The 25,057-nt window shown below is 44.6% G+C and overlaps 1 protein-coding gene across 4 annotated transcripts in view; it reads left to right on the plus strand.

Moving 5' to 3' along the window:
• Positions 1-24,487, plus strand: part of PTCH1 (patched 1) — a gene marked incomplete at its 5' end in the record, with an annotated part of 59,119 nt that extends 34,632 nt beyond the window's left edge. For 3 of the 4 annotated variants that reach the window (XM_082623292.1, XM_082623290.1, XM_082623291.1), the window contains 10 exons: positions 361-670; positions 5,518-5,660; positions 7,763-7,946; positions 9,403-9,683; positions 11,350-11,487; positions 14,367-14,509; positions 17,837-17,936; positions 18,476-18,730; positions 20,347-20,908; positions 21,468-24,487. In XM_082623292.1, coding sequence (XP_082479418.1) covers positions 361-670; positions 5,518-5,660; positions 7,763-7,946; positions 9,403-9,683; positions 11,350-11,487; positions 14,367-14,509; positions 17,837-17,936; positions 18,476-18,730; positions 20,347-20,907 — 2,115 coding nt within the window. In that variant the 3' untranslated portion in view covers position 20,908; positions 21,468-24,487. The remainder of the gene's footprint in view (positions 1-360; positions 671-5,517; positions 5,661-7,762; positions 7,947-9,402; positions 9,684-11,349; positions 11,488-14,366; positions 14,510-17,836; positions 17,937-18,475; positions 18,731-20,346; positions 20,909-21,467) is intronic. The other variant, XM_082623289.1, reaches the window with a different exon arrangement.
• Between the last annotated feature and the right edge of the window lie 570 nt (positions 24,488-25,057).

Genomic DNA, 25,057 nt, shown 5'->3' on the forward strand with positions numbered 1-25,057 from the left:
AATTCATCAGATTGCTTCCTCAGATGTGATGTATTTCAGGCCTCCTAACGAGTCAGTCCATTTAGAGCTTGAGGCCATTTTAATGAGCTCATCTTCTACAGGAGTGCGTCTCTATGTGGCCAATGTTTCTTTCAATTTACGTCAACTCCTTGCATTTTAAAGATTTTATTCTAAATGCGCTTGTTTAAAAAATGCAATTACCATGATTTTATGTTTTTTCCTCTGGGAGAACGACCCCTACACTGTACATCAGATAATGTGATGGTAAGAGTGAGGTATAAACCAAACAGCTCATCTTTGTCAAGGGAGAGTCGGTTATGTTCCTCCGGGTCTGATCTCGGGCCCCTTACTCTGTTGCAGGTCGTGGTGATCTTCCTTTTCCTGGGCCTGCTGGGGGTCAGCCTTTATGGGACCACCCGAGTGCGTGATGGGCTGGACCTTACAGACATTGTGCCTCGGGAAACTAGAGAATATGACTTTATTGCTGCACAGTTCAAATACTTCTCTTTCTACAACATGTATATAGTCACTCAGAAAGCAGACTACCCGAATATCCAGCACTTACTTTACGACCTTCATAAGAGTTTCAGTAATGTGAAGTATGTCATGTTGGAAGAAAATAAACAGCTTCCCAAAATGTGGCTGCACTACTTCAGAGACTGGCTCCAAGGTAAGATGCTGCTGGAGGGCCCTTGTCCTATGTAAACATTCACCATTTGGTCTTTGTTGTGTTCAGCTTCTACAAGTTCCCTTTGTTTCCTTTATTAAAGTCTTAGATTATAATGTAACACTGACATGTTTCATTGACTTCTAATTGTTGCTTAAAATTCTTATATAGACTCTTTCTGGGGCAGCTCCCAAATCTGGTTTTTACCTATAAAATGATGCAAACAGTTCAAATGGCTGATTCAGGCACTTCTGTAAGAATTTATGAGTACACAGAATAAATGAACAGATGTTCTTAGAATCACTGAATACATTCATATTCAGTCAGCAGTTAGGAGCAAGTTTAGGCCCTCTTTCTCTCCAGTTGACTACTGTTTCCTAGAAATGTTTCTAAGAGCAAGGTAAGAAGCTGAGAAAGGCATTTTAAAGCAGGAAATGGGAAAGTAGGTTATAAAATATGGAGCTGGATGCTTCTAGTACTCTTTTTTTTTTTTTAATGGTGGCTCGTTTGGTGACCAAGTGAAATCCAAATGTTAATGGAATTTCTAGGCTGACTCACTGCCAAATTGTAACTTACTACATCAGTAGTTTTGCATCATTGGTGAATATAATTTAAAATTCCATATTTTGACCATCTTTTGACTTAACGTATGGAGTAAGCTTAATTGCTTGATCACATCTCCTAGTATATCATAAATAATCAATTTCTGCTTTAAAATGCCTTTCTCAGCTTCTTACCTTGCTCTTAGAAACATTTCTAGGAAACAGTAGTCAACTGGAGAGAAAGAGGGCCTAAACTTGCTCCTAACTGCTGACTGAATATGAATGTATTCAGTGATTCTAAGAACATCTGTTCATTTATTCTGTGTTGACACATGCAAAGTAAAGTGGAGAATCAAGATAATTATCCACACAATTCAAGCAAAAATACTCTTACTGAAATACCCAAATAATTATGGCCCCAACATTTTTTGGCTTAAGTTATCCAAATGATTGTCTTAATTTCCCACTTAATTAGGCTTGTTTAAACACAGATTTAAGTGCCTTTTTTGGTCTTAAGTCAATACACTTGTATGTAAAGATTAAGCAGCCAATTTCCCTGTGAGTTTGCATGAAATGGTAAACAACTTGAATTTGATTTGAAAATTCTTCAGTACAGTTTTTGTCTTTGACTCGTGTTCCTAGAATTTTGTTCGTGCATGTATACCAGATTTGACCTCTTTTTCTGAGGAAGGCAAAGTGAACTACATGACATTAACATTATTTTTTAACATGCTCGTGAGATTAACTTGAATTTGTTCCCAGTCTTATTTTTTACAGTAGTTTGGGAAGCAGTGGGTTTTTTTTTTTTTTTTTTTTTTTTTCAAATGATGAATCAAAAGAGGACGAGAAAGTTGAGAGATTCCCTGCTTTTCATTTTTCCCCCTTTGGCCAAAGACATGCAAATAACTTGCCACAAATAACAAAGAGATCTGCGGAGCACTGCCAGTATCTGAGCAAAGGAGGGTTATCCTGGGATTGATTTCAGTGTCTTCGGCCATTCCTTTGGATGTTCAATATGGCATGTTAGGCAGAGCTTCGTAAGCGGGTAGAGGGGCATTGTCTCCAGGCAGTGCAGAGGGCTAACCTTTTTATAGCCTACTTAAATTATCCCCATGCTTTCATCCCTTTAAAGACCTAAAGCAGTTGGACTTGGGAATCTTTTTAAAAGGTGCCTTTGAATCATGTTTTGATTGCTAAGTGAACAGCACCCACCTAGACCAAGTAAGATCCATTCATGCCCACTGGTCGGCGTTCCAGCCAGCCCTAGACCTCTGCATCTGACTCTACCAAGGTCCAGCAGAGCAGTGTACACGGGATGGCTAGATACTGGGACCACCGGCTCCCTAGACATTTTTCAGGCCTATTGAGGGGTTGATTTGGTCTTTGAACATTTCCTCTTAGGAAGTAGTTATCCTTGAGTCAGCTTTCCTTCAAAGCACTTTGTGTGGTTGCTAAGTGATGGGACCCTCATTAGGTTTTAATGGAATGACCATCACAAACCGTGTCATCCCATTGGTCTTTAGCAACATTCCAGTAGTTTTGGGGGGGAGGGATTTACTCATAAAAATGTATAATGGTAATACAGAAATTATCTCAAATGTCACCTTTAAACATACATGCAAATAAGGTGACCTTGGAGATAAAAACCACACTGTACAAATGGTATTTGTTTATATTTCACACTGAAATATGCAAATAAAATTTAGATTAGCATTTTCTTTTTAGCGTCCTGTATCAAAGAAAAATTGGCAATTGAGATAATTAACTCAGAACTTCACACTAGAAAATAATTTCTAGTATAAAATATTTTAAATGAAAAAGTTCTAGCTAAAACTTTCATGTTTTGCCATTAAATAAGTGAAACGTCACAGTTCTTTCCTACAGTATGCAGGTGTTGGAATGTGAAATATTTGGCCAAGGGAAGAAGCAAATCCTTGTTGCTTGTTTTGTGTCAAGACTGTGTAGTGTGCGTGCACTTAGGCCAAACCATTGTTACTTGAGCCTTTTGATAATTAATCAGAAAATAATACACTGATTATGAAAGAACTTAACTTTTCTGTGAAGTCAGTGATTATTTCTCACTCATCGTGAAGCCCCAGCAGAGTGAATGGCGAGTAGCGGGCCAGCAGCGTAGGTGATGCATTGAGTGGAATTGCCAACAGGATTGACCTCCCCAAATCAGATCTTTCTTTCCTTGTTTCACTCTAGGGTGTCCCCAGAGTCTTAGAGTATAAATATCTTAAAACCGCACTCAGATTTTTGGGGACCCCTATTTGCCACCAGATGTCATTGGTGCCCATATTAACTCTGCTATCTTATTCTCACGCCTTCAACAGATGTTTGTTTCCTGGGCACCGTAGTGCATTCAGGGCAATTTAGAGTATCCGTGGTTCCAGCTGACTCTGGAAGAGGCTGCCTGGGTTCAAAGCTTAGCTCCAGCACTTACCTGCTGGGTGACTTTCCTCAAGTTACTTCACGTTCCCAAGCCTCATCTGTAAAGTGGGAACCATAATACTAGTAGGCTATCTCCTGAGGTCGTTTTAAGAATTAAGCGAGGGGTAATCAATGTAAAATGCTTAGACGGCCCCACACTCACAATAAGCATGAGCTCTGCTTCTCAGGATAGCAGGTCAAGAGGAAAGGGTTAAGGTGCCATACAAGCCACAAAGTGATGGAAATTCTATTATGGTGAGGAAAACAAAACAGGCCTCTTTTCTGGTAGGGGTTGTTTTTTTCTCTCCTGTTTATTTTTTTCAAAAACAGGAAAAAAAGGCTTTAGGTAATAAAATAACATCTGTTCAGTACTGATGGTTGTATGCATGCCTCGCTATGAAAAACAGTCTGTGTGAGAGGGGAGCGCAACCATCCCGGTGGTCTCCCCGCCCGGCCCTGCGGCCACTCCACGTTCCCCGAACAGGGCTGCCTTTCACCACCGAGCCCGAGGCCCTCATCCCCAAATTGTTCCTGTGAAAACAACGCCCACAGCAATGTCGGAAGGAAGGTTTAGTTGGGACAGAGAGAGAGAACGAGAGAGAGAGAGAGAGAGAGAGAGTGTGTGTGTGTGTGAGTACTGTGTTCCCTTCTCCCCCCAACTTCAAACCCCAAGAGTTTAACCATTTTGAGCACGAACGGAACCAGTTCTGTGTGTTGCGGGGAGCGGGGGCGTGTCATGAAATGAAACAAACCCTCCTCCCTCCTTACTGGCCACGTCTAACCCGTGCACGTGCAGCTGGTTCAGGAGATGTGGCTTCCCGGGCTGCTGGGGCTTGGGAGCTCAACGTGGGAGGTGGTTTGGGGGAGCAGGGCGACGGAAGAGGGGGGGTGTCAGAGGAGAGCGTGTGCAAGCCAGCAATTGCTTAGACCCGAGGGCCGGGTCACCAGGGCCCTGTTTTCTCTTCCAACACGCTTATCTCTTTACAGCTGTAGCCAAACCGTCAGGTCTGTAATGATGGTTTTGATTACAGAGGCCAAGCGCAGCTGTGTGTGGTGGGCTGGTGGGCGCGCCCATCCCCCAAGCCCAGAAAGCTCTTTCCTTCCCCTCCTTGGCCTTGCGGTTTGTCATCTGTTCTCACAGAGCCCCCTTCTATTGGCCTGTGGCTTCCTGTTCTCAATCTGATCCAAATTTACCCTGTGAGGTATTTCCCTGCACACACATGCTCACAAGATTCCTCCTCCTCTCTCCTCCACAGCCCCTCTTGGAGGAAGGGTGGCAGAGAGGAAGAGAACAGTCCAGAGTGAATAGGTGTCAGCTGTGATCTTTACACAACCTGGCAGCCGATCCCACAGCTTGTATTAGCTCCACAAGTTGAACAGATGGAACAAATTGACAGAATCATGTTCACTCACCCAGGGCTGGAGAAGCAACTGAGTTGCTGTTTGAAGTTGGGAGTTTGAATGTGTTTTTCCTGCTCTGAGTGGAATTTCTGGTTGTATCGAAGAACCCATGGCTTAGCACCTGATGTGGCACGAAACAGTGAATAGGCCTGGCGTGTCTTTCTCACCCAGCCCTCTTGCTTTCTTTTGTCATGGGGGAGAAGAAGGGGAGTTTGGGGGGCTTTTTGAGGTAAAACGTGTGTATTTGTTTCCTAGAAATGAATATTCTTCCCTTCTGCCTTTGAGGCAGTGATTATCAGCAACCTGAAGTTCATTCACGAAAAATCTCATAGTGTCACATGAAGTCAAATACAAGTAGAATACAAAGTGTCTGGGGTTGATGGCAAACACTCCACTGTCCTCAGAGCACCCTGTTAGGACCAGGATCATTCTGGTTAAGAGTTATAATGTATTACACACATTTGCCTTTTCTAGGACTTCAGGATGCATTTGACAGTGACTGGGAAACTGGGAAAATCATGCCAAACAATTACAAAAATGGATCAGATGATGGGGTCCTTGCCTACAAACTCCTGGTGCAAACCGGCAGCCGTGATAAGCCCATCGACATCAGCCAGGTACACTCACTGCCTTACACCATGGAAGCTTCGGAGAGCGTCGTTGAGCAGGGCTTTCGGGCAACTGCCACTGAAGACTGCTTTACAGCATGCAGTCCCAGCCTGTGCTCTCTGCAGATCTGAGGCATCGGGGGCTGGAAGAATGAGTATTGAGTTGGCTCTAATTCTCTTCATTCCACCAGCAAATCAGATGACTGCAGGCAACCCAGAGAGCCTCCCCTTGCTCATCTGTCAAGTGGGGACAAGTGTGTTACTTACCTTCAGAGCAATTGTCAGAAGAAAGTATAGTTGAGGCAATGCAGACTCTTTCAGATGTTAGACATACTGTGTTGCATTGTTCTCTTTCGAATTCTAGTGCTTGTTACCATGTCAGTCTTGGTTTTATTCAAACTTGGAAAGGTGCATCCATTGGGGAGCAGAATTTGAAAGAGTAGAATTTGGCGTGGATGGATGGGTTAGGAGAGGTTACTAGAAAGATAGGAAGATGTTTTGTGTTTGATTCCTTTGCATCATTGTGGCCTAAGGGGCAGAGGAAGACAGACAGATTGCTCTCTCATGAGTGAGGCAGATGGAAATGCAGATCCTTGGAATCTGAGTGGACTCACTGTTGTGTTTACCCCCTAAGTAAGAAGAGCTGTTTCTCTTTGGTAATCATATTCTCCAACTGCATTTGCCTCTTCGCTGTGACACTTGGATTCCGGCATATCCCTTTTGATTCCTTGGGCATGCTGGGGAGGGCGTTTGGACCCTTCAGATTTCAAATGAGTCCAGCCCCACTACTGGCTTCCCCAGATCCTATTCCCTCTGGTCTTTGTAGCTTACTTGCTTACTTACTTCAGGCAGAAAACCGTCATGCTAATGATCTTCCTAGCAGCTCTGTTTATTGTCTCCCCTTTTTTGCTGGCATTAAAGGTGACAGATTTACAAAGTACATTGTTCAGAGTTATTATGGAGTGTGAACTTGGTGCTTTATGGCCACATGGGGCATGCTGTCTGGTTTGACAGGGATGCGGGCAGAGACGTCTGTCTGAGAGATAGCGGGGATGCCCGGGGGCTGGGTTGGGTTTTAGGGACCAGGGACACTGTGGAACAAATGTGATTGGGCCAGGCCCCTGGACATCATTTCCTCTGCCTGGGAGGGAGAAGAGCGTGCTGTGTGCACGGAGGCCGTGAGCTGTACTATGTAATTCTAGAGACGGCTTGAAGACGTACAGTTGTTACATATCCTGTGGATTAATTGAATCCAGATCCCTAAAATTTAGTTCTCTCACTCTCCTCCACTTTCTTCCTTCACTCTTTCTCTATTAACTTCTGTCATTGGTGTTTTCATTTTGTTAAAAAAGACCGAAAGCATTGGAACCAGTTCTCAATCTAAAGTAAACAGGAAAAAGTATATGCATACATACGTGTGTGTCTATGTATATCTGTCTCCTGATGTTTTTCACCTATGCAAGGCCCACAGACCCACTTTAGAGGGAGCATAGTATTTGGCTTCCTCACAGGATGTGGCGTACTCTGTGTGACCGTCTCTCTCAGAATAAGGTTCTCAGAAAGACCAAGGCTGTGCACCCGTCCCTTCCACTTTCTGGCGATGGGCATTTTTTGAATACACAGGTCATAGGAGGCTAGTGTTAGCAAAATTTATACAGATGTTGTTTTATTTTTATAGCTCTCCTCCATTTACTGGGTGGCATTTCCTTTAGTGTTAACAGCAGAGGTTAACTGCACACAGACGTGTATGGGGATTCTTGCCAGGTTTTTTTCCCCCTTCCTCTCCTATAAATATGTTTCTTCAGATTGTTCATTCTCCGCCTTGGCTGCAGACAGTCTTTTAGCATTCAGATTTAATTGGTTCAGTCCATTCCTGGGTCGTCTGCAGAACTGTGTGTGTGTGTTATAAACATGCCGATTATTGCATCCTCTGATAAGTGCATTTTGAAAGAAACCAAAGGTGTTCTGATGGGATTTTCTGTACTTGCAAACAGTGGGCATTCTCTCCTTTGCTGCAAATGCTGGTGCAGAGCTCCGCTCCTATTCTCTAGGCAGGAGTGTGTTTACCCCAAGGACCCCTCTGAAAGGTTTCTGTTCTGCCCATTTTGCAGCTGACTAAACGGCGCCTGGTGGATGCAGACGGCATCATTAATCCCAACGCTTTCTACATCTACCTGACCGCTTGGGTCAGCAACGACCCTGTGGCTTACGCCGCCTCCCAAGCCAACATCCGGCCTCACCGTCCTGAGTGGGTCCACGACAAAGCCGACTACATGCCAGAAACCAGGCTGAGAAGTAAGTAGCCTTCCACTGGGCCTGCAAGCTTATGGGGCTCCTGACACCCCATACCTCCAGGCCCAGTCACAGCCCTCATCCGGTTACACTACCCAGGGTTCAACCGTGTAAACAGAACAATATATTTCTTTTAGTTTAAAACTCTGGGAGACAGATGAGGATGTGTAATCGAATGCAACTCATACTCTATCACACTGAGAAATAAGAGTCTCTAATCTCCCTTCGTGCCTTTGACTCTAAAACATCCACCAGGCCTCTCTCTTTAATGCCAGCTGTTCCATGTGAAAGTTGGGGACGCCTCCAGGTTGAGTGTTGTTTTACTGTTGCAGAGTTTTATCGCTGGGGATTATATGTTTATCTTAACTTTGTCAACTCTGGTGTTGAAGGGATTTTTGGCAAGTTGGGTCATTCCTGTAAGCCACCAAGCACCTGTACTCTGTCAAAGCTGTTTAAACCGGAGCAGAAAAGTCTGTATACAACAGCGTCCTCTTCCTTTCACCTCTCAGCCCCGACTTTGAAAGGTGGTTCTGGATGGATTTAATTTGCATTTGTGTTGGAGATATTAGTAGCGTATACCTTGGGTACGAGGCCAAGGGAGGACGTGAGAAAGAAGACAGGTCCCTTTGCGAACATGGCTGGAGAGCAGGCGGGTTGTGCTTCCCTGTATCTAAACCTCAGAGCCTTGTGGCAAGCAGCCAAGGCTTGTCTTAATGAAAATTTATAGTTGAGATTATAATAGGGCAAATCATGTTTAGCAAGTCAACTGAATGACCCCAGAGGGTCTGGAACACACAACGGCAGCAACTAAATGCTTGTTGTGTAAGGATTTCTTCCCCTGCTGCTGAAGACTTAGCATTGCATTAAAAAAAGAAGCATGGAAGGTTTAAGTGTGTTAGATCACTAAAAGGATAAGAAAGTCAAGCATTTTTCTCAGTAAAGCATGACTTTCGAGTTATTTTGTTCTCATAAGTGATTGAGTAAAACAGTTTGAACTTAGTATTTTCACTTGTGTCAGTTGAACAAAAAAAATGTTCCCACAATTGAATTCTTAAGTTGTTTAGAGCCATTACAAAGAGTGACTGCTTCTAGAAGATTAAAATCTAAGGGTAAATCAACACACAGATCACAGGCTCCTCCTCCACACACACCCCCTCCCCAAAATCTAAGGTTGATCATTGTTTAAAATTTCTTAAACCAAAGATTGAAACTGTAAAGACCTGAAGACCATCATTGGTATTGTTTGTCCTTCATGTTGAAAGAGGTGAAGTGGACTTTCTTGCCGAGTTCTTTTTCTTCTCGTTGCCATTGTGGAGAATCCGGGGATGCACATCTGGGATGGCTAACAGTGGGAGCTTGCTGCATTTCTTCCACCCTTGGATGGCGTCCGTTTGCCTTTCTCAGTATTGCCAGGAGCCCCTGATCCATGGGCCCTCTCCCTGTTGCCTTCTCTCTCCAGTCCCAGCAGCAGAGCCCATCGAATACGCTCAGTTCCCTTTCTACCTCAACGGCTTGCGTGACACCTCAGACTTCGTTGAAGCAATTGAAAAAGTCAGAACGATCTGCAACAACTACACAAGCCTGGGGCTCTCCAGCTACCCCAACGGCTACCCCTTCCTCTTCTGGGAGCAGTACATCGGCCTCCGCCACTGGCTCCTCCTGTCCATCAGCGTGGTGCTGGCCTGCACGTTCCTCGTGTGTGCTGTCTTCCTCCTGAACCCCTGGACGGCCGGGATCATTGTGAGTTTATTCTAAGGGTCTTTGTGGAAGTCAAATTCCTTTCAGCATAGCTCTTTCTGCAGCCGGGAAGTTTTGTTTATGTCTGGGCCTCTGGAGGAGGGTATAGATTGCATCACCCATACTGTATTTATTCTACTGGAGGTGGTGAGGTTCGTGGTTAGGTAGAGCCTTTAATGGCCTTAATCTTCTGTCCCCTCTCCTTTAAACTTTTTGTGTAAAGATAGGGGAGGGCTTCCCTGGTGGCGCAGTGGTTGAGAGTCTGCCTGCCGATGCAGGGGACACGGGTTCGTGCCCCGGTCCGGGAGGATCCCACATGCCGCAGAGCGGCTGGGCCCGTGAGCCGTGGCCGCTGAGCCTGCGCGTCTGGAGCCTGTGCTCCGCAACGGGAGGGGCCCCAACAGTGAGAGGCCCGCGTATCGGAAAAAAAAAATAAATAAATAAATAAAAATAAAGATAGGGGAGTTTTTGAGCACACTTTCCGTAATAGAGCTGAGCATTTATTAAATACAAACACTTAAAGCATAACTGTTTTTTCAATTCAAGTGTCATTTTGTTACTACGACCCAGACCAAATATAGAGAAGATTTTTCTAAATGGAGGGGTAATTCAAGAAGTTAGGATGGTGGTATATAGTTAACTGGTTTTAGGGATGGTTTTGTGTGGTGTGTTTGTTTTAACTCTTGGGCAGAATTGATAAACGAGTATTACCAACCAATTTTTTGCATTCTTTCTCCAAGTATAATACTCTCAGATTTAAAACAAGTTTCGTGTAGAGTCTAATAAAATCATGGCAGTATTTAAATTCCATGAACTGTGGTATAGCCTTCAAAATGCCAGAATTATAAAAACAGAGACCAGGTCTTGTTTCTGCACCATAAGTCTGTGCAACAGGTATGTTTAAAGGTAAATGTTTAGTCTATAGGAGTTTTCATGGTACTTAAGCAATTGATGTTATCCATCTTTCATTAGCTTATTAAAGGAAAGCAAAGGGAACTTTTATTGTACTTGTCTGTCCCCCCTTCACTGCCTGCTGCCCCCCACCTCCAGAAGGAAAGATCATTCTCTCCTTCTTTTGTCCCCGTGTAGCTTATTGTTTTATTTGTATTTTTTCCTCTTTGGCCCAAAAAACTCCAAAGTCTGCCACACAGATTTTCTTTCCATCCCCCTAGAACTTTTTACAAGGCAGATGAAAGAAAGGCAAATAAAAGCTTTTCCTTGGATTTGACTGTTTGCTTTGTCCACCCCAGTAACTCCACATTTCTTCAAAGTGAAGGGGCTGTAACCTGACCCACATCAGCTGACCACACGTCCCCTTTCCCCCAAGTCATCCTCACTCAGTCCATGGACTCTCCAAGCAAAAACAAAGCTACTTTTACGTAAAAGAACTTTTATTCACCCCGTCCTATCAGCTTTCTTTAGAATGGAGGGCAAGGCAACCAAAAACTCTAGTTTCAACTCAGTTATAAACTGAAGGATGGTCTCTGATGGTTAAGATCAAAACAGAAGGAAACACCTTGTTTTAAACTATATTAAATTTGTAGCCAGCAATGAGTGCGTGTTTCTATAATTCCTTATAGATTGCGCTCGGGGAATAGTTTTGAAAAAATTTTTGCAACACCTAGAGTGTGTTTGTGCCCAGCCACTCATCCTGTGTGTCTTTTCAAAGGTGACAGTCTTGGCTTTGATGACGGTTGAGCTCTTTGGCATGATGGGCCTCATTGGAATCAAGCTGAGTGCCGTGCCTGTGGTCATCTTGATTGCTTCCGTCGGCATCGGAGTGGAGTTCACCGTTCATGTTGCTCTGGTATGGGAGACATTTTTAGTGAAAGCTATTCACTATAAAGGCAACCTACTTCCTCTAGCTCTTTTTAGTTTCCAAGTTGGGAGCCTTTTCATTTTCTCCAACATCAAGGAACACACCTGACACACATCACAGCAAAAAGGCTTCAGAGCACAGGCATTCCCTGGGAGTGGCTGAAGTTCAGCTGGGCTCCTTTCCCTCTGGGGGAAACCTAAGAAAAAGGGCGTCAAAGGTGAAAGCCAGGCCATGTCAGCAGTAGTCAGTGTCCTTGGTGTGTCCGAGTGGGCCAGGAAGGATTCTGCTTATTTGGTGTTGTCAATTGCGTCACCACGGGTCCTGAACTTGTCTGCTGGTCCTAAGACAGATGGTGTATACATGTGTATGAATACACACAATTTTTAAAATCACAGTAATAAGGCAGGGATAAAATGAGACCACACTCACAGATTTGGTGGGGATGGCATAGTGGAGGGTGAGGTGAGTTGGCAGCTGAGGAAATACCCTGGGGCTGATGAACTAGCTCTCCCACCTGAGCCCACCCAGCTCCTTCGACCTCCCAGCCTCCAAATTCATGACAGCAGAAAGTAAGAGAACTAGTGTTGCTCTCAATAGGAATTTTTCCCCCGCTCTTTCTATGCACAGTCCTGTGAATGCTTTGTGGGAGAAAAGTAAACTTCAAGAGGAGTCTAACCCAAGAGACAAGCCCATCGTATACATTTATCAGAGAATCATTCAAAAGCCCTATAGCAATGTGTAAATTATGTTCCATCCACACTTGTGTTTATAGTCTGCGTCCTTGGGTTTATGTAGGCATTCAGTAAATACTGACTGACTGAATAAATACTGATGTTTGGAATGCTTAGCTAGGAAACCAAGCATTTGACTTGGATCAAATTACTTTGATTGAGTAAAGCCTTTGCTCTTGCAAAAAGCCTTGCTTTTGCAATCTCTAGCATTGATTTTCTTTGGGCTCAACACATGGCACATGCATATCTACACATATGGGTGTCTAGACAGATGCTTCTGCCTTCTACCTTCTGTTGTCTTCTTTCAGGGCCATATTTATGCTACTTAGAGATTATAAATGTTTGTATTTCAGAAGGAATGTTTTGTTGCAGTTAACTGTTTTTCCCCCAATGTATAATAAAAAGCTGATAATATATAGAAACAGTTTTCTACATTTTGAGCCTACCCAAATTACTCTCCTCATTTGAGCTGGGAAGAAGGAGAGGGGATTTTTAGAAAGAAGAGCTTAGCGCTTAGAGCACACATAATTACGATATCATTTCTTTTAAAAAGGAGAAAAATTACATGGGAGTTAAAAATCCACAAATCATTTTATTCTGATGTGAATGAAAACCCCTCTTCTCGGTATCTAGCATTACAAACAAGGGTGGTCCTAGAACAGGTTTTTGCAGTGGAAATGCTAACGACGGTCGTTAAACTGTAGCGGCCCCTTGGATCTCTGAGGTAGTATGAACATGAATGTCCAGACCGGTGCTGACTAAACAGTGAAGGAACACCTCTGCTCTTCATGCAAGATTTAATCCTGAGAATTTAAGGAGTCTCAAGAGCCAACTTGGCTTTGTGCTGCTAGCCCAAGTCTTCATCAGGAGACTCTCCACACACAGGACATGGTGTTCTTACCATGTCCTGTATGTGAAAGTCGTCAAGGAATCGAAGGGTGCCTGACAGTTTACTGTTTCAGTAGCATAAGTTACATGCAAGAAGATTAACCCAACTTTGACCCTTATGGCCTCATGGCCCAAATACAGCACAGAGCGACATGGTTCCAAACCATCTTGGTGCTTTCCTCCCAGGAGAAAAAGACAACTACTTTGACCCTAAAGTCTCCCAACTCTGAAAGAGCATCCATACATAGACCCCACTTTAGAGAAAAATATGAAAATTCACAATGCACCTTTGCTTACTTTTGTGTAATTTTATTTCTTCATCCATTAGGTAGAATAACCTCCTGTCCTTCCCTAGTGCACCTGCAAGGGCCCCAAGCCCTCTTCTCAGCACATCCCAGAGCAGCCTGAACTTTCAGAGAGCAAGCTTCTGCCCTCCCTGTTGGGTCCCACTGGGGGAGCAGGCAGGGTGTATCAGTAACTAACCTACATTAAGATGGTCCTGGGTCCCACTCTCAAGCCAATAATCTGATATACCAAGATCTCCGTAAAGTTCCCATTTGGTATCAACAGTGTCCTCGACCTAGAAAAGCTTTAGAGAATGCATAAGAGGTGAGATATATCCACACATATTTAGAACAGACTTGATTGAATTTACAGCCCTGTGTTTTTCTTGTGATACCTTCATGGTACTTACATGTACTACAAACACATTAGTTTGAACACAGTGACAGAATTTCTAACCTCAGCATAATAGTGAGGAAATAGATGTATTTAGCACCCAGGTGCCAATAAGCCCATTTGGAAGTAAGATCTTGACCTTTCAAAAAATTGGGCAAAATGCTGTCGCTTTCACAACTGGAGGTCTCCCATGCGAATGATGCTAGATCATTTAAGTGTGGGAAGTAAACTCAAGCGTGAGTAACAGTGAAAAGAAGAACATTTTGCTCATTTGTATAGTTTGGGCATGGTTTTTAAATTTAAAGTAAATATGCTTTTCTTCTTTTATTCTTGATGTTCAAGATTTACATCCATACCAAATACAACCCATTATCATGAACAGGTCAATTTAGTGTAAGCCTAGATTTAGCTAGTTGAGCAGCCCCAATTAAACATTCCAGTAGCTAGAGGGTAAGATCTGAGAGGTTCAGTGGAGGCAGATGAAAGTGGCTAATAGCATTTAAGACGAAGCTGGCCACTGACCAAGTGAAGTCCAGGAATCTGATCATCTAAACTCTCCTCGTTGCGCAGGCCTTTCTAACAGCCATTGGCGATAAGAACCGCAGGGCCGTGCTCGCCCTGGAGCACATGTTTGCACCTGTTCTGGATGGTGCTGTTTCCACTCTGTTAGGAGTGCTGATGCTTGCAGGATCCGAGTTTGATTTCATTGTCAGGTAAGCATTAGTTTCTAATGTGATCTCTGTTGCTTATTTCCTTCTGTCTCTGGAAGATTGCAGCATGTCTTCCTTGTGACTCCACTCCCCTCTCCTAACCCCGCAGCTTTATTGAGGTATGATTGACAAATAAAAATTGTATGTATTTAAGGGGGTACAACATGGTGGTTTGATATATGCGTACATTGTGAAGTGATTGCCACAATCTGTGACTCCACTTTCTTTTGAGTTTATTAACTCAGGTATCCTGAGAGGCATAAAAGCAGGCTCCCTTCTAGAGCTGTCTTGGGGAATATCTTAGGGAGAAAAGGTGGAGGGTTTGGGGCTAGCAACAAAGGCAACTCTACAACTTGAAATCGATATCCCAGTTATTGCTATTGAGGTTAGAAATACCAGCAGAAAGAAATGACCTGGTTCCCATTCATTGACTGAATTTGACCTTTACTTCTCCTTCAAAACTGTAGAAAGAAAAACGTACAGATACCTAAAATTTTCACATAGATTGTATTCTTTTAAGAAGTGAAGATGACATGCCTTGATTTCACATTTGAGTTGCCACTAAGATTTAAGAAGCATTTAATGTGTGACTTAACACCAGTCAAATTTTTGAAATCCAAGCCTAGTTGGATACCTCTTTCAATTTGGATTTCATGGCAAGCAGTTTCTGGTGAATTTAATTAAGGATTTGACTTTGTGAAGTATAAAAGGAGAGCAAGTTTTCCTTTTGAAAAGAATTTGAGAACTGCAGGGAAAGACTATTTTCTTCTCTGAACAGCCTCCTCAGCTTTTTGACATAGCCGCCCTTGGATGTAACCCTGTCGCTCCGTGGAGGGGTGAGGCCAGAATCATCAATAAGTAAAAGATGGTCCAGAATTAGGACCATGGTAAAGCAGAATGAAATGTGAGAAATGACTTGATCGTTAGGGACATTTCGATAATCTAGAGAGAGAATCTAAACAGGCTTTTCTGATGTGTATGTTGCGATAGGCCTTTCAATTCCAAGTGAAAAGAAGAGGATTTTAAGTTGTAGCCAAAGTTTCTTTATTACGAGAAAAGATCAGTCCACTGGTCTGTGACATTACCCCATTGGGCGGGTCGGCATCATGGAGATTTAGCCTTGCTAGAATGAGCGTCAGGGTTGGCTCACTGTCGCTTGGGTGGAGAGTGAGTGGAGAGGTGTAGACCAGTACTTCTCAAACTGTGACGTGCTCATGAGTCATCTGGGGCTCTCTGTAAATGCAGATCAGACTTCATTGGGGGTGGGGAGCAGAGTCTGCGTTTCCAGCCAGCTCCCAGATGATGGCCATGTTGCTGATGCTCTCAGCACAGACGACTGATCACTTAACAAGCCAATTAGTACACCCTGTTTGCCAATATCAGGTAGACATATGCCTAAACTAGAGGAAGGTTTTGGTCTGGGTTTTGTTTTAAGCTCTTAATTTGATTTTGACTTTTCCTTTATTCGGGCATTGGTAGTTGTTTCTCTGTGATGTAAAACCCCTATGTCAAATAGAGTTTCCTTTGTGTAATTTCTCATTCAACACAATGTAGTGAGCACCTCATAAGTGCCATTTCACACAACTGCAAGTAATGTAGACCCCGTCCCCCTCTACATAGTTTACGGTCTATGGGGGGAGAGGCAAGGTCACAGGCAATTCAAAACCATGGGAAACAGAGTGTGATGGGATCTCAGAGGACCTAACTCAGCCTTGTGGGGGATGCCAAGGGAGCCACAGAGAAGAAACATAGCCTGAATTAGAACAACCATCTGGGACCTGGGTGGAGAGCAGGATCCCAGCTCTCTCATCTAACCCATGGCGTCTTGTTCTCTCCCAGAGATATCAGGGTTCTTGTTTCAAGCACTTAAAAGGGCTTCCCATTTTCTAGAACTGGATGGATTAACCTGATAAAGCCCTCACTGAGGTCGACTAAATGAGCAGACATTGTATACACTAAGCTGTCAGAAATCTAATTGGTCTGTTTATTCTACAGTTAGATGGATGGGATGCAAATGTCTTAATGCCTGCTGCTGATATATGCCTCAGCCTAAAGTTGCAGCAGTTTACATTAGTGCAAGACATCGGCTGCGTGGTTTTTACTAATGCAGCTCAGAAGTTTCTAATGTTTACAATAGCTGCGAGGTATTTGTATTTTTATAGGGATTCTCTCTCCTTTCATCTAATGTTGAAACATATATAGGCACAGCAAAGTTTGGTGCCTGTTCCGTTTTATGATCAAGAGGACCATTAACAGATAGATATCTTGCCCTCCCTCTTCCCAGAACATCCTGAGCTCTCCCCCACCCCAGCCCACTTCCAGCAGAATTGCCCTAGAAACCGTTAGTTACAGAAACGCATGCTTGCGTGGAGCCCGCTGCCTCCAGCTGTGTGCAACATCCTCCAGCGACTCTCCCTGGCTGACAGGTTCACCTTGGTATTCGTGAAGGATCCCAGACCTTAGCCCTCAACGGTGGGAAAGCAGGGCCACTTGTGCACTCTCCTCTTCTTCATGGTGCTGCGGCCTTTATGTTTGAATTGGCTGACGCAAAACAAGAGTATTCAGAGATGCTAAATTGTTCAACAAAAGATTGGCCGGCAGAGCAGCCCGTCATTGTGGACCGCCCTCCCCTGAAAATGCCCCAGCAACCACAGAATGGGCAGTGTTTTCTTTGCCGAAAGCTGGTTCCAGTGTTCTAAAAAGATTGCACTTGGAACTATTTGGTAAAACTGGAACTCACAGAATTCTGGGCAGAAAGTTGCGGTTAATGAAAGCCCAGGGAAAGCCTTACCTGCTACGCTGGAGACTTAATTAGAGATTCTGCTCTAAGATGCAGAAGCATTTCACAGTGGATTAGCTGCCTGCAGAAGTGGGCTGCTTTTCCTCCTGGGCTAAATTGTTTAAATTCTACACCCTTCACTTCATTTGTTTGCTTCTGCTGGGTTTTCATGAACGGGGCCCCTCTGCATTGTATTTGTGCTTTCAGTCTGCTCGGCCATTCAGTTCACATTCCATATTTTTGTGTTTGTGTAACACATTCATAAATAACATTACATGCCATGAGATTTCAGCGAATTAACAAACCTAATTTTTTTTCTTCCCTTCATGAACTAACACTTTGGGTTGTAGAATGTAGTCCTCAAAGCCATAAGGTTAAAAGAAAAGAAAAGAAAAAAACTAATCTTGTGCTGAATTTGAAACGCAGTGTTGTAACAGCCTTTTCACTGGTGTGGGTTTTGTTAATTTTTGGCTCTGACGTTTGGGCACGTGAAGGGTAGCTTAGTTTACTTTTGCCATGGTAAATGTTCCTGTTTCCCTTTTATCTTCAAGGTATTTCTTTGCGGTCCTGGCAATCCTAACAATCCTGGGTGTTCTCAATGGACTGGTTTTGCTGCCAGTCCTTTTGTCCTTCTTCGGACCGTATCCTGAGGTCAGTAACTGTTGCCAGTGTAATGTGCAGTCCTCAGACCACCTGAATATTGTTTTTCCTGGTGTCACTCTTAATTTAGATATTTAAGTATATCCACATTTGCCGGTTATTTACTTTTTCAGTAAACAACTCAAATAACTATGGCTTTTTTTCTCTTCAATTTAATAGCGTTAGGGGATGTAGGGGGAATGGTTTGATTTGGTTTAGGTTGTTTATTTTTGAAACCCAGTGATTGGCAACCTGAGTCTTGTAGGTCTCTATCAATGAAGCACTTTCCACTCAAGAAGAATATCTGGGCTTGAACAGGAGTAAAAAGGGCACAGCCTGCCTTTCCAGAGTGTGAAAGCAGAGGGCAGTTCTTTCGCTCCAGCTGTCAGGCCCAAGGGTCTTCAAAGTGGCAGGGATTGGGCCAAGTGAATACAGGGTAGCGTGAGAGGCCGGGAGGGGGAGCGGGGGAGGGGGAGCGACCCCTGAACAATATTGTGCGGCCACCAGGTGAATGGTTGATAACACCTGTAATACTGAATCCCCTTAAATAGGTGTCTCCAGCCAACGGGCTGAACCGGCTGCCCACCCCTTCCCCTGAGCCGCCCCCCAGTGTGGTCCGGTTTGCTCTGCCCCCTGGTCACACGAACAACGGGTCTGATTCCTCTGACTCGGAGTACAGTTCTCAGACGACGGTGTCGGGCATCAGTGAGGAGCTGATGCACTACGAGGCCCAGCAGGGCGCCGGGGGCCCTTCCCACCAAGTGATCGTGGAAGCCACAGAGAACCCTGTCTTCGCCCGCTCCACCGTAAGTCATAAGTCACCCCAGGAGGCAGCCGCTGCCTGCTCTGAACAGCAGATCACAGACAGCATGCCAGAAAATGTATAGGTTAGGTGGACTCATACGAAATTGCCAATATTTGGCTCTTCTTAAACGATGAAAATGTCAGTTTCCTATGGTTGTATCTCACACAGATTGAAAAGGGCAGGGACCAATATCGGTGACTACGCAAAACATCCATCAGCGTATATCTTGTTTGAGCTAAGTACAGTTTGAGCTTAAGGACCGGAGGTAAAGCATGCCTTGCTCCCCCTGCCCCCCTTTTTTAAAAGCTCCATATCATTGTAGGATGATACCTCTTTTAAAATGTAATGGTATTTGTATTGCCAGCAGAAGTGATTTCTTTTCCCTTCCACTTCTGTGCCTTTTAATTGCCCTTGGTATAAAAGTAGTTCAATCGTTATTGTCTAAGACTTCGCCAGAAGCTTCTGTGGCTCCAAGCTCGTATTCTAGGCGGCGGGAAGGAACAGAGGAGGTGAGAACCAGCCTCAGTAACTCAGGAAAAGCACGAGCGGCCCGGAGCGTCTTCTCAGAGGCCCTGAGAGCCCCACCTGCATTCTCCCCTCTCGGTGCTCCCCAGGATGTCCTCGGCCCCCCAGGCCTGGAGCACAGCACACAAAACCCAAGGAATGTTCTTAGGCTCATGTTGCTCTGATGGGGGGCCTCCTGCTGTCCCTCCAGGAAATGGGTATTCCAGTCCCAGGCTGGAGCTGCCCTTCCATGAAAGAGAGAGAGGCCAACCAAATAACCTAAATTTTCTTCCTCTTACCCCCCGTGATGATGCCTGCTGAGCTGCAGTGTGAATCTGGTTTTGTTCAGCGGGAGCCTAAAAATAGGTACAAGCTGACCGACTTTGAAGTTGGTCACGGTCCTGTTGATTGATGTGGCCACTGTGTTGCTCCATGCTTTGTACAGAGACCCAGAAACCAGATTCCTAACAACAGGATAGAGCAGCACTGCCCGGTAGAACTCTTCTGTGACAGTGCAAATGCTCTCCAGTGCAGTAGCCACTGCCCACATGTGGCTGTTGAGCATTTGAAATGTGGCTAGTGCGACCTAAGGGGCTGAATTTTGAATTTTAGTTCATTTAAATGTAAATAGCCATATGTCCCTAATGGCTACCATATTCAACAGTGTAGGTAACGTCCGGGCAACGTCCTGCATTTGGGCGAGCCAGGGCCAGACATTTAGTCATTTTAGAAGATGAGGAGCTCGAGATCTGATTCTACCCAGCAGGGTGGGGTGGCGGACTGTGGGAGAGAGGCAGTTGGGTACTTAGACCACAGCCCTGCATTTATGGGCAGCAGCCATATGTGTCCAGCCAGCTGTGCTGGAGAAAGCCTAGGCATAGTGTCCAAACAGGGCGTACCTCTGCCACGTCGTTCTGGGTGGAAGGGGCCCTGTTAGCTCTCTGGGGCGCTCCCAGCCATCTGTGGGGTTGACTAAGCTCTAGTTCAGAAAGAGCTGTGTGTGGGTGGCCAGGCGGGGGCCAGAGCCAAGAAGGGAGGGCTGGGGCAGCGGGGGCCGATGCCCAGCCTGGGGTTAGCACCCGGCCCGTTTCAACCTGCCCTTGCCCTCTGCAGGTGGTCCATCCTGAACCGAGGCAGCACCCACCCTCCAACCCTCGACAGCAGCCCCATCTGGACTCAGGGTCCCTGCCGCCCGGATGGCCAGGCCAGCAGCCCAGAAGAGAAGCCCCCAGAGAATGCTTGAGGCCACCCCCTTACAGACCGCGCAGAGACGCTTTCGAAATTTCTACTGAAGGGCATTCTGGCCCTAGCAATAGGGACCGCACGGGCCCCCGGGGAACCCGTTCTCACAACCCTCGGCACCCAGCGTTCACTGCCACGGGCAGCTCCGTGCCCAGCTACTGCCAGCCCATCACCACCGTGACGGCCTCGGCGTCCGTGACTGTTGCAGTGCACCCCCCGCCCGCCCCCGGGCCCGGGCCCGGGCCCGGTCGGAACCCCCGAGGGGGGCTTCGCCCGGGCTACGAGGACTACCCCGAGACTGACCACGGGCTGTTTGAGGATCCCCACGTGCCTTTTAACGTCCGCTGCGAGAGGAGGGATCCCAAGGTGGAGGTCATTGAGCTACAGGACGTGGAATGTGAGGAGAGGCGCCGGGGCAGCAGCTCCAACTGAGGTGGGCGGGGCCGGTGGGCAGGTGGGTGGGCCTCAGAGGCGCTGCTCTTCAGTGACCCCTCAGGGACTTAGAGGGATGCAGATGGCTGCATCCTCCTGGAGCCCTGGGCACTGACGTGTCCCCTACTGAACCGCAGTGACCTCTTACCCACAGGCAGGGTTGCCTGTCTAAGCTTCGTCATCCTTGGAGAACTAGTTGAGTTCCAGACTGGATCTGTCCCTCACAGTTAGCCTGTGGAGGTTTAATGCATCTCAACAGAGACACTGACAGCTGCCCCTTTCACCTATTTTTCAGTCTTTTAAAGCCATAGCAGGTATGTCTGATGAACGCACAGCTCAGTGAACAGTCACAAAGTGAGCACATCCCTGTCACCAGCCCCCAGGTCAAGGGAGAGATCATGACCCACCCCCTGGAAGCCCCTCATGCCCTCACCCATCCCCCACCGTCCTGATCTCTATACCCCAGACCCGTTTTGCCTGTGTTTGTGCTTTATAAATAGGGACTCGTAGACCTCGTAGACCTGTTACTTTGACTTCCTTTTTTTTTTTTTCTTTTAAAGGGTGAGTAAAATCTGAAGCAAAGAGGCCAAAGATTGGAAGCCCCTCCCTACCCCTACCCTGCCCCACCAGAACTGCTTGAAGAGAGCTGCGGAGTTAGAAAGGTGTGCTGTGCCAGATAGCAGTTCATTGTTACTGTAACTGATTGTATTATTTTGTGAAATATTTCTATAAATATTTAAGAGGTGTACACATATGTAATATACGAAGGAACGGATGTAAAGTAGTGTGATCTGGGTTTTCTGCACTCCTGCCTCCAGAGCAGGCAGTGGGGAGACCGCAGCGGAGCCCCTCCCTATTTGTACATTGGTCTCTGTGCCACAACCAAGCTTAACTTAGTCTTAAATTTCAGCATATGTTGCTGCTGCTTAAATATTGTATAATTTACCTGTATAATTCTATGCAAATATTGCTTATGTAATAGGATTATTTTGTAAAGGTTTCTGTTTAAAATATTTTAAATTTGCATATCACAACCCTGTGGTAGTATGAAATGTTACTGTTAACTTTCAAACACGCTATGCGTGATAATTTTGTTGTTGTTTAATGAGCAAATATGAAGAAAGCACGTTAACCCCGGTGGCTTCTCTAGGTGTAGTTGGATGAGATTCTCTTGTTTGGCTGTGTGTGTGAACACGTGTGTGATTTCCCAATGTACTGTACTGTGATTTTTTTTTCTTTTTTTCTTTTTACTGTCTGTGAACCCGTGGTGGGCTCTACCTTAGGCCAGAAGAGTCAGGATATCTCTAGTGCTAGCTAGCTGGTGGAGGGCTAGCCCTAAACATCTCCTTATCCTTTTGCCAGACTCACTTCAAGTTCAGGGCATCTCTTAAGATTATTGGCTGCCATCCAGACACCCCAACTCGTGCCTCAGAGGAGATAAGTTCCTTCGCATGGACCATTGTGCTGGATGTTGGAACCTCAGGGTACAGAGCTCACATCTCTTCATCTTCATTGGTATTAAAGACCTAGAGAACATGCCTAGTGGGAGCCTCAGCTGGGCCGTGAGCGTATCCTCTAAAGTATGCAGCCTTCATTGTACCTCTCTTGTAACCAACGCACAACACACACACACACACACACACACACACACACTTACACACACCACCACCACTATCACCAACCAAATTTAAGAGTGGAATGGAAATCTTCTGGAGACAATGACCTCTTAATTCTGGGCCCACAACAGACCCAGAGGTGATGTTTTGAGTCCCTACAATTTAAACTCCCTCTCTTGCTAAATGGCATGGTTGGGGCTTTCTGGATTTGTTTGCATCCTCTTTAAAATAGTGAGCATCCAATATGGTGATACGGAATCAGAAATTCTATAGGATATGAGCTTCAGAAGGATGATCCTCCAAGTGTTAATATTAACATTATGGGTGCACGCTTCCTAAGTATCTCATCGCCCTCTTCTCACCATCATTAGTATTCTTTCAATGTGACATTTATTGAAGAGCAGGAAGATGCTAATTGCATAACCCCCACTGAAGAATGTATATAGAGACGTATCTCTCAACCAGGTGTTATTTTAAAATATTTGCTTCCACATCAATTCTGTTTTCTTGCTCTGAGGTTTGGTCTTCCTAGGCTCTTAGCCAGAGACCAACAAATGTTGGGGAAGCACTCGGTACCCAGACTAAGCTACTGTAGGAGTGCACAAACGGCAGCTCCCATTATGCCTCCTGTTTTACATGGAAAATCTTATTCGAAAGGCAACGGCCCACAGTAGTATCAGCAGTGTAGTGACCTCAGACTCTAAAACTCGCCGCAAGGCTGTGGCTACCAGATGTGTGTGTGAATATGCCAGGGGCCCAAATGGCCCCACTGCTACTGTTTGGTGCCTCTGTCAGCCACACTGTCTGTCTACCTAACACTCAGCTCTGCTCAGAAAACTTATATCCCGCATTCAGGAGAGAGATGATGCAAAATTCAGAGGTCTGCTTCCCTCTGGCTCAAGGAGTGCCCTCGCTCCTTTCCTGAGCCCAGCTTGCATGGTGCCTGACTGCTTGCCTGGCCCCTGCTTTCTGCACAGCGTAGAGCTTTCTCCAGTAGTCACATTGGCAAAGGGAGAACTCGGGGGCTGGCAGGCAACCAGAATTTCTCTCTCTCTTTTTTAAAATAGTTTTATTTTGTCTGTCTTGTTTGTTCATTTGGATGTTTTAATTTTTTTAAAAAAAAATCTTTGCTGATATTTATAATTTTGTATCATAAGAATGTTTTCCTACAGTATTTGTCATGCCAGTTTATAACAGAAAAATGCAGGGATTTTATTTCTATTGGAAACACTATTACAGCTATGTTTTACCTTTGAACAGAATTTTTATTTGTATAGAGTGCTTACTAATGTTAAATAGTTCAGAGTATATAACATTTTCATTAAGGACTCATGGTAGGTTTTAGTGCAAGGAGTTTAAAGGAAATATTCAAACTGGGTCTCATTGTCTGCCAATTTTGGCAGAAATGGGTTTGTGTCATTTCAATTACAAAGATAAAAGTATGCCATATAATTTATTTATATGAAAATTTATTTTTGTAGTGTACATAGTAGTCATCAAGTCTTTTGACAGAAGTATATTTTTAAAGAATTTATATGTGATGAATCCATAATGTCTGGAACTTTGCTGAGACATGAGTGGGGCACACTTTTCATTGTAAAGTACAGCAAGGAAAAGAAAATGTTTAACAGTGTTAAGAGAGTGAGATTGAGTGAATATTCATGCAGTTGTGGAATGTGTATTAGTTACCATTTGTGACCTAGTGTGGTTCTCATTTTAAACCTCAGAAGGCAAAAATGTACAAACTCTCTAAATATTAATGTTCAAACACTGATAGAAATTCTAACATGAATAAAAAATAATATAACTTGTTGGTTACATCTTTGCTTATGGAATGGTTTTTAATTAAAATATTTTACGAAGGCAGTTAGTAGTGCGTCACGCCGTCATAAACTTTGTTTTTTTGTCTGACTAACCTTGTTAAATACTCATTTTTTTGTTCTCCTTCATGGAAGCATTATTGACATAGGAAAAGTTCTACATTTTTATTTTCTGACACGAAGAAAGTTCCTAAATTACCCTTCAAAATGATTCCTTCTGTCATCTCTTAGCCTTTTTGTGTTTCTTTTTATGTGATGCCTAATAATTCAAGGGAATATTTATAAGTCCAACTCAATGATTATTAAAATAAAGGAAGGTGTTGTGCTTAAAAACAGTATAGCTGACAATATGGGACTGATTGAACCTGATAAAAAATGTTTTCTCTGAGTGTTTATCATACCTTGTCTTCATCATAGCCATGGAGAAAAGTAAGACCAGGAATAGCATCCCCATTTTACAGCTGAAAGCGAGGAGTGGTGGGGAAGAACTCAGATTCTATCAGCATGGGGTGAGGAGTCAGCAAACTGCAGCCCTGGGGCCTCCTGTTGATATGAAGATATATCAGAAGACAGACAGGCCCATATACATGTAGAGATCGTCCACGGCCACTTACCAGCTACATCGGCAGAATTGAATAGTTGCAGCACAGACTGAACGGCCTGCAAAGCCTAAAATATTTACTAACTGGCCCTTAAGAAAAAGTTTGCTGACCC

This window comes from Mesoplodon mirus (genome assembly GCF_964341445.2).
Source record: "Mesoplodon mirus genome assembly, chromosome: 1".
In the NCBI taxonomy this organism is placed as follows: domain Eukaryota; kingdom Metazoa; phylum Chordata; class Mammalia; order Artiodactyla; family Ziphiidae; genus Mesoplodon; species Mesoplodon mirus.